Source organism: Neoarius graeffei, chromosome 27 (assembly GCF_027579695.1).
Source record: "Neoarius graeffei isolate fNeoGra1 chromosome 27, fNeoGra1.pri, whole genome shotgun sequence".
In the NCBI taxonomy this organism is placed as follows: Eukaryota; Metazoa; Chordata; class Actinopteri; order Siluriformes; family Ariidae; genus Neoarius; species Neoarius graeffei.
Window position 1 is genome coordinate 30,224,201 of NC_083595.1, and position 9,861 is coordinate 30,234,061.

The 9,861-nt window shown below is 42.9% G+C and overlaps 1 protein-coding gene across 1 annotated transcript; it reads right to left on the reverse strand.

Moving 5' to 3' along the window:
* Positions 1 to 464: 464 nt before the first annotated feature.
* On the reverse strand, positions 465 to 9,337 carry ccnb2 (cyclin B2). Its single transcript, XM_060911742.1, has 8 exons — positions 9,182 to 9,337; positions 7,039 to 7,158; positions 6,703 to 6,957; positions 6,462 to 6,620; positions 6,155 to 6,391; positions 1,057 to 1,197; positions 879 to 989; positions 465 to 810 (listed from the first exon to the last, which is right to left on the reverse strand). The coding sequence occupies exons 1-8, from the start codon at positions 9,209 to 9,211 to the stop codon at positions 706 to 708; spliced, it is 1,158 nt and encodes a 385-aa protein (XP_060767725.1). The 5' UTR covers positions 9,212 to 9,337; the 3' UTR covers positions 465 to 705.
* Between the last annotated feature and the right edge of the window lie 524 nt (positions 9,338 to 9,861).

Here is a 9,861-nt window from a genome sequence, read left to right on the forward strand (position 1 = left end):
TTTGTGACCCTGCCAACAATCAGCCAGATCAGAGGCAAGAGTATGGGCAAAATTGATGTTTTTTCTTTTAAAATCTGGAAATATCATAACCGACCAGCCTCCCCTGTTTGAAAGACTACCAGCCACCACTGGTAGCCTGGCAAGCCAGACTAAATGTGAATATTACCCACTCGTAGGCAAAAAAAAAAAATTTTTGGCTGCTAGGCGGGTGGGTCTAGTTTACTAGGCTAGGGAACGTGCCAATGAGGAAGAACTTGGCTCAATTACAGGGGTCTGATGGCACACAGACCTGCCACAAGGAAGAACCAGGAACTGAGCAAGCACTTGAATGGCCTTTGGAGAAAACAGCCAAGTTTAAAACTTCAGGGTCCCAAGCGGCACAGTTATAGGTTCTGTACGGTGTTAATGACACCAAAAACACCACCACTTAGAACATCTGGACTTTTATTGAAAAGTATGTTCCACTAACAACTCAAGAAAAAAAAAAAAAACCTCCACTCAAACATCTTAAAAATCAAAAGGCAATAGTAAAAATACTTAAAAGCATCAGATTGAATTGCAAGTGGTACATATTCATTAAAAAAAAAAAATTAAGATCCCATTTATTTGCACATATACAGATTAGAATCCTTAAAGCAGCAGTCCTTTCCAACGGCTGATCAGTAATAAAGTGCAGATTGGCAGTATTGAGTCTTGGTGAAGCACTCAGGTGAGCAGAGGGGCAGCAAGGTCCTTCAACAGCGCAGACTTCAGCTGAGGAAGCAGGCTAACCTTCATTAGCCTGCTGCTAGAGTACTTTTTCTTCACAGCCTGGAACAAGAACACAGTCCGAGAAAGCTACAAAACATTTGTTAGGCCAGCAGCGTGACTTCACTTACCACATATTTAGTGAGTCCCTCATTAATCTTGACCACGTTTTTGGCCATGTGCTTCATTATGGGCTTCAAGTGGGCCTCACTGTAAGTGGTGTAGTATTCTTGTGTTGGAGACTAGAAAACAAAAGGAATAAGAAGCTTGCATACAGCTGGAAGAAAAACCATGAAAGCAGTGTCTTACCCATTTCTGTCCATCGAGCACAAGCTGAGAGAGGCACAGGGCAGCTGCACCCATTTCCGATGGATGGTAATGAACCATGTCATAGTCCAACAGGGTCAGCTCGAGAAGATATTTCGCAAGGGTGTGTTTCTCTGCATCAGCCTGGAGGACAAGAGAAAGCAGTCAGCCAACATGTCTAGTTAGACAGGCAGGAAGTAATGGCACAGACTCCACCATTCTGTTAAGAGCCAGAATTTAAGTATTCATACCACAGCACTTGCTTTTAAAGCAGATTGTGTTGATTGAGTTCAGTTTAAGTGGCCTTGCACCTGCTTCTCTCTTCAGAGACTTCTACTTGTGTGATTCACACAATATGCAAAATAAAGCTCTGCTTGCCCCTTGATAAAACTACCAAGAATCAGTTGTGCTTAAATGGGGCTCAAGTGTGGAACACACTGCTGAGTAGTTTGAGAAGGGAAGCATCCCCCCCAAATTCAAGAGGAGTCTCAAACTTGATGTATTCACAGCCTATAGTTTTTAAATTACACTCACTTCTATACCTGTTTGTAGGCCATTTAGTTACATTACAGGCCTCCATTTCAACCAGCCTTGGCCAGCCTGTTAAGTGCTGATAAAGTAATGCTGGGTGTAATGGGAATAACTACATTTCTATAACCAGGGTTTCTGCAGGCTTGAACAAGTTCAATTTAAGACCATAACAGGTTAAATTTAAGACTTATGCCACAAAAAAAAAAATAAAAATAATAATAATAATAATGAGACAGTCATTGGGTGTACTCACTTTTGTAACTTAAACAAACTTAAGCCATCACGTTTTACCTCCGGCCACAGTGCTACCCTGTTGTGATTGGCTCAAAACAAGTCTGTGCTTGTCCGTTGATGGCTACAGAGGAAGTTGCGCCATTTTCTAATTTACACAGAGCAATTTGAGGTCTTTGCACACTCCTTGGACAATATGCCCACATTTTTCTGTTTTTAACAATGAGAAATCTCTTGCGATGTTGATCTCAAGATGGCAGTTACACTTCGGTTAAACAGCAAAAAGAAACCGTACTAGTAACAAAACAGTGCTAACTGTATAGGTTAAAAAAAAAAAAGGGGCTATGAACAGACAACAGCACATATCACGTATCATATTACGGCAGGAACAAGCAGTAGTAACATCCATGACCTTACGCTTAAAGCTCGACAAAGGAAAAACTTGACAGCAAGCTAATTAGCATTTGTTAGCGGCTACAGTCAGTACTCGGCATGTTAAAAGTGGGTCAACGTTGTAACGACATAACGTTACCGTACAGGCAATGCTTATTTAACGGTAACAAACTTAAGCCCTATATGTTGAAATTCCTATCATTCATTTGTTGATTTATCACACAGTCTTGCCTCAGTCAACTTCTTCCCTCCTTCTGTGAAAATTCAACGTCTCAGATGTGGACACAAGTGGGCGGGGGATGCATTTGATTTACACTACGTTCAGACTGCAAACTGAAACGACCCATATCCGATTTGTTGTGAAATCCGATTTTTTTGTTAGGCCGTTCACATTACCAATTATATGAGACTTGTATGCGATCTCCAATATGAACGGAAAACGACCCAAAAGTGTCCCGCATGTGCAAATTGACACGTAATAAGCACATCTACGTAATACGTAAACAAAAAAAAAAGCGCACTCTTCAAGTTTGCAAGTAAAGCATGGAGATGAGGCGAGACCTGGCAATGTGGTTTTTGTGGTGGCGGAACACAATCTGATTAATGTGGGCAGCAGACTAATGAGACCGAAGGTGTCAAATTACTGGAAATTTCCAGAACAAGCTTGTAATACAGGATGGTTTAAGTTATAAATCAGTTATAGAAACTGTTTTATTTAATCAGGCTAACAGATAAACATCCAGGTCCCTACCAAATCCACCATTAGCTTGATCAATTCTATAAAAGTCCATTTAAATTCTGAAAACTGTACAAATGTTTTCCACCAAAGAGGCGGGATTAGCCAACGCAGAATAGTGATGTTTGTCTCTTGTTGATGACGTGTAGGTCACATGAATGCGACCTGTCCGGTCAGACTGCAGTCGCATGTGAAAATAATAGATATGCATCGGAATTAGGACCACATATCCAAGCGGCCTCGGTCACATGTGAAAAAAAAAAAAAAAATCGGATCTGTGTTGTTCAGATTGTCAATAACAAATCTGATACAGGTCGCATGGGGGGGGGGGGGGGGGGGGGGGGGATATGGGTTGTTTCAGGGTGCAGTCTGAATGTAGTCCAAGTCTCCTGATTGGCTGGTGATAGATTGGTGTCATTATAGCACATCGGAGCGGTTCATGCCAGGCTCAAGTCCGATCCACCACTGATGAGTTGCCCAATAAGAATCCAGAATGTCATCAAAATACGTATTGTATTTTTTCTGTTCAAATTTACCAGACTGCTATGACAATTTAATTTCTCTTTGGGATGAATAAAAAGTCATCTATCTACATCCTGCAAATCACTTGAGGATGAGGCATTCGATTCCGTACGGTTTGTGTGTTGTAGCGTTACAGTTTGCACAGAGTTAGCTGATACACCGTCTCGAGATGTGCTTAGACCTGACAACAGTGAACAAAATTGAGTTATGGCATGCAATTGTTGCAGACTTATGGGCAGCCTGGTGCTTCTCTGCTTTCGTGTGCAATTCCAGTGTCTTTACACCCAGGGTGCAGAGTTTGAGTGTTCTTTTGCACAATGTGCCTCAAACGGATTGTTTGGTTAAAACGTGTACCAGTCCACGAAACCATTGCGTTCAAGCCAGCAGTCGTTAAACTTGCATTTGCCCATTTTGCTACGTGACAATCTCCCTCGCTTCTTTTAGGCTCTACTGTCCAAGTGCACGCGTACCATGCCCTGTGCATCACCATGCCACCCAGGCTAGACGTCGGATTCCACCGTGTCTCATTTGTAGTTTGCAGCGTAGCCTCCTGATACTAAGTAGGCCTAGCCTATATGACTAATTATGAATATCACCAACGCATTTAACAAAAAGGGGGTAAATGGACGCAAGGATTTAAGACTTCACAAAATTACATTTAAGACCTACAATGCAAAATATGCTCGTATTTTAGACTTAAAGTCTAAAATTCGATAATCCTAATTTAAGGCCTTAAAGACTCTGCAGAAGCCATGTATAACAGTAATTCATCCATTGAGCCTTAGGATAACAGCTAATCAACATAATCCAAGGTCTATAATGACTGGATTTATTATTTTATTTAAAAAAAAAAAAATCCACCCCACTGCATTTTCTATAAAGAGACATTTGTACAACACAAGGGGAAGCCATGGCCTAATGGTTAGAGCAGCAGCTTTGGGACCAAAAGGTCACCAGTTCAATTCCCTGGACCAGCAGGCATGGCTGAAGTGCCCTTGAGCAACGTACCCAACCCCGAACTGCTCCGGGCATGTTGTAGTGCATTGCTCTGGATAAGAGCGTCTTAAAATGCCTATGTAATATGCAAATTCTCAGGTGTTCATGGGATACAAGTCAGCAAGTTTTCTGCCACATGGGAGTCTAAGAACTTTAGTCATCCCACAACACTGTTCAGTAATAAATGTGAAAGGGTTGGCAGATCACAGGTATGATTCAGACATGCCATTATAGGGAAAATCAATTTCAGGGTACACCAACTCCAGGATGGTGGCACAGTGGTGAGCATTGTTGCCTCACAGCAAGATTCTGGCTTCAAGTCCAGTGGCTGACAGGGGGCCTTTCAGTGTGGAACTTGCATGTCCCCCCCCACCACCATCCTACAGTCCAAAGATGTGCAGGTTAGGTTAACTGGTGGCTCCAAGTTGACCATAAGCATGAATAGTTGTCTCCATGCATCAGCCCTGCAATGACCTGGTGACTTGTCCAGGGTGTACCCCACCTCTCACCCATAGTCAGCTGGGATAGGCTCCAGCTTGCCCACAACCCTGCACAGGACAAGCAGCTGCAGATCAATGGATGGACCAACTACATGACATCACCCCAAAATGGCTGTTTCTCCATCCCACGTCACAGCATGCCCACTTTCTTATTGAAGTGTCTTAGCAATTTTAAGATCAAGACAGATGGCATACCCTTCACTGCTCAAGCACCCACCAAGTCAGTCCAAGAAGGTCTTCATACCTTTATTCTTAATTGAGCCTGGAATTTCAGCCATTAAAGCAGTTAACCACTTAAATCAAGTTATGGTAGGCAGTGTTAATCAGAGTCACTTTCTTAAACACCATTACAATTGGCTGAGTGAAAGAAAGAACGAACAACTTTATTCATCACACACTTGTGAAATTTCCTCTGCATTTAACCCATCTGAAGCAGTGAACACACACATGAGCAAACACGTACCCAGAGCAGTGGGCAGCCATGCTAACAGCACCCAGGGAGCAGTTGGGAGTTTGGTGCCTCGCTCAAGGGCACCTCAGCCCAAGGCCGTCCCATATTAACCTAACCTGCATGTCTTTTGGACTGTGGGGGAAACCCACGCAGACAGGGAGAACATGCAAACTCCACACAAAGGCCCTTGCCAGTCGCTGGGTTCGAACCCAGAACCTTCTTGCTGTGAGGAGACTGTGCCACCCACAGTGGTGTAGGTCCAACAGGCAACCTGACCATGTACCTTGGTCAGATTGCCTGTTGGACCTGCAAAGGACACAGTGGTGGTTGAACATTCAATACAGACCATCAGGGCAGAGAAAGTACCTCAACTGGTAGTCGAACCCACCAAGGCTACGGAGGTACACAGATCTCCTTAACATTCAAAGCACAGCTGTGGGAGGTCTGCATCACCTCTTATGACTCACATGAACTTTAATCAGCATTTTTAAAAAGCCTATTAATGAAACATTCATAAATTTGTTATTCGTTAGTATCTCACAACGAATCATTTGCCCTCAGCAGATAACTGCTTGCAAGACACCAACAAATCACAATATTTCATACAATGTCTTCCAGTAATTGCTCATTATTCACTAGAACTTGAGTACACACCAAATACCCTGAAGCTCATTTTATGCCAACCATCCAGTTGTGCCACACCAAGCTAGTGTGATGGGCAGGGAGGAAACCAGCACTTACATTTCCAGCTTTTGAAGCCCTCCTGAGGAAGTGAAGGGGCAACGGGCGTCCAAGCTCAAAGTTCAGCTCTCGGAGAATCAGCATCTCCATTTCCCGAATCTGGGGTTTTGTGAAGGCATTGTCCGTGATGTAAGCAAAGTCTCCAACCTCTGGGACATACATTTCTTCATACTTCGAGGCAAGCAACATTGCAGTGACTCCCACCAGTTGGAGCTTCCGTCGTGATACTGGTTGTACCTGTGTAAACAATCATTTTACTATCTGGAAGGAGCCTCAAGGGGCAAGCTACTACTTTGACAAGTTTTACCTGAAGAAAGCGATCAAGGATGGCCACAGTCATGTACAAAGTTTCCTGGAGCAGCTGGAACCGCGAGTGCACTTGAATGAGCCAGTCTATCAGAAGAGCACGCATGCGCTCGTTGATCTCATAACCTTCCATGTACCTTGGTCGGATTGCCTGTTGGACCTGCAACAGACACAGTGGTGGTTGAACATTCAATACGGACTGTCAGGGCAGAAAAAGTACCTCAGCTGGTAGTCGAACCCACCTCAAGGCTACGGAGGTACACATAGATATCCTTAACATATTCAGAGCACAGCTGTGGGATGTCTGCATCGCCCCTATCAATGTCCTCAATGGGACAGAGTGCATCAGAAAAGGCCTGGCACAGGTCATCTTCCACTTTCATGGAGACATCAGCCTGAACTGGCAGAATGACTGGAGCAGGAGGGATGACCTCTGGGACAACTGGAACACACTTGGGCTGCACAACAGCTGGCTGAGCTGCCGACTTATTGCCCTTCTAAACAAGGGAAAGAAAAGCATGAACGAGAAGCGAAGTGAGGAAAGTAAAAAGGAGATTCAGGCAAGGAAGGAGTCATACCATTGTCTTTACAGGTTTGACTGCAAAATTGGACAGTTCACTCAGGACAGCCCTCCTCATGCCAACATCAACAGCTCCAGGCTTACCACCAACTGGTGCCGGGTTCTCAGCATTGCGGTGCTAGGGGATTACAGAAGCAGTTTGGAAACAAAAAACACAAATGGGATTTGGAATTTGACTTTTTCCCTGTACTCAGATTTAGTCACTAAACTAAAAACAAACCCTGCTGTCAAGTCAAGGCATTTTATTTGTATAGTGCTTAACAGACATTGTTGCAAAGCAGATTTGAAGGGGAAAAAAAAAAAAAAAAGAGCTATGAGCTAACTGTATCCCTAATAAAATTTAGGCCTGATGAACAAGCATGTGCCGCCGCCCCCCCAAAAAAAAAAAAAAAAAAAAAAAAAACCCCACACATCCCTCAGATGACAAGAAACCTCAAGAGAAACTAGATGCAAAGGGAACCCATCCTCATCTCTGGGTGAGGACAGATGCAGGATTATAAAAACAACTTATTTCTATAACCATTTCCAATATAAGCCACAAAGGCAAACTGTGTAAACAGGAAGTTCATTATGGTTTTAGCATGAAGTCTATTTTGCAGTCAAATCTTGGTTGGTCTGATTAGGGGTCCAGACACAGGCCAAGTCAATAGGTCATGCCCCAGTTTCCTTAGTACTAGGCCAAAGTAATCCATCTACCAGATAGAAAAGATGATCTGCTAGACCAATCAGCTCAGCTTATACCTTAAAGACCTAAATAGATTGCTCAGCAGGGAACAAAACACTGAGCTTCAGAAACTTATGTGCAAATGCTCCAGAAGTTAAAGGAACAGTCCACCGTACTTCCATAATGAAATATGTTCTTCTCTGAATTGAGACGAGCTGATCCGTACCTCTCCGAGCTTTGTGCGACCTCCCAGTCAGTCAGACGCGCTGTTAGTCCTGTTAGCAATGTAGCTAGGCTCAGCATGGCCAATGGTATTTTTTGGGGCTGTAGTTAGATGCGACCAAACTTCCACATTTTTCCTGTTTACATAGGTTTATATGACCAGTGACATGAAAAAAAAAAAGTTCAGTTACACAAATTGAAATGTGGCGATTTTCTATGCTATGGAAAGTCCGCACTATAATGACAGGCGTACTAACACCTTCTGCGCGCTTCAGCAGCGCATTGATACCTTCACTCCTGTTTTTTTTTTCCCTCTCCCCCACCCCCCCTAACTTCCGTCAATACAACCAACGTGACCACCAAGACAAGTAGCCTGCACTCCTTGGAACACAGTCTAGTCAGGGGGGCGGGGGAGAGGGGGAAACAGGAGTGAAGGTATCAATGCACTGTCGAAGCGCGCAGAAGGTGTTAGTACGCCTATCATTATAGTGCGGACTTTCCATAGCGTAGAAAATCGCCACGTTTCAATTTGTGTAACTGAACTTGTTTCATATCACTGGTCATATAAACCTATGTAAACAGGAAAAACGCGGAAGAGTTTGGTCGCATCTAACTACAGCCCCAAAAAATACCATTGGCCATGCTGAGCCTAGCTACATTGCTAACAGGAGTGACAGCGCGTCTGACTGACTGGGAGGTCGCGCAAAGCTCGGAGAGGTACGGAGCAGCTCGTCTCAATTCAGAGAAGAACATATTTCATTATGGAAGTACGGTGGACTGTTCCTTTAAACTTCAGGTCAGGACATAGGCTACACGTGGCCAAACCTCAACTCGCAGGTTTTCTGCCCTTGACAAAAAGGCACCATTTACAGAACACAGTAAGGGCAGATAATCCGTGCTTGACCAGGGACAAACCTAAATAAAAACCAGAGCCCTAAACAAGGCCACTCTGTAGTCCAGCAGTCCTGAAGGACCCTGCACCACATAGTTAACACTAACTAGGGAGCCATATTGGAACCGGGGCCAAATAAACACTAATCAAAACAGCCTGTAAGTTTTACACTTCACCCAGAAATTCTCAGCTACATTTATATTCAACATTACAGTTCACAAAAACAAGAACTCAAAGACACCAAAGCTAGTTTATTTTTGCTAATGCTAACAAGCTAGCTTACTAACGTTACCATAACCAGACAAAATAAAAACCACCAACACAAAAAAATAAAATCTAAACTGCTTTTCTTTAAGTACTCACAACAACACGGCTGTCCATGGCAACGACCATAAAATACAACCTTTAAAACCCTTAAGAAGCTCGTATACTTTTCTTTCTCTTTTATTCAAAAACGAGTGTGATCATAGAAACAAAGAACTCCTGCGAGGATTCAAATACAGCTCCCTCTATTCCCATTGGATACCGTGTCATAGAATTCACACATTTAATTGGAAAACGTGTAAATCAATCAACTGGTAACGTCCGCTCTAGGGGCGGGCCTTACTCACACATCTCTTTCCTATTGGATAATACATCATGAGACGATTCCGCTTTAACTCCCTAAGGTTTTTTTTTTTTTTTTTTAATAATTTAATAACAGTATATTTTATTATACAAGAAAACTTATATTTATTATATTATGTTATAGTTGTGATTCAGTAGTTATTGTTATCAGGAGTCTTCAGCTTTTATTCGGTATTACACATTTACTTATTGTATTTTTTATTTTGTTGACTCTATAATTATTAACCCCACTTGTTATTGTATACTCTAACTTTGTTTCCACGTTGATCATATAACTCCTTTTGGACCACAATGGAAATAAGTGTTCGCACTTTATTGTGTTATGTTATTGTCTTATCTCATCTCATTATCTCTAGCCGCTTTATCCTGTTCTACAGGGTCGCAGGCAAGCTGGAGCCTATCCCAGCTGACTACGG

Bases quoted from the DNA above. Each gene is read 5' to 3' on its own strand.
- ccnb2 (XM_060911742.1), bottom strand. From the start codon at position 9,211: ATGGTCGTTGCCATGGACAGCCGTGTTGTT. The intron at 6,621-6,702 runs GTGGGTTCGACT...TGTCTGTTGCAG, and splicing joins TGTACCTCCGTAGCCTTGAG to GTCCAACAGGCAATCCGACC. The intron at 990-1,056 runs GTAAGACACTGC...TTTGTTTTCTAG, and splicing joins TGCTCGATGGACAGAAATGG to TCTCCAACACAAGAATACTA.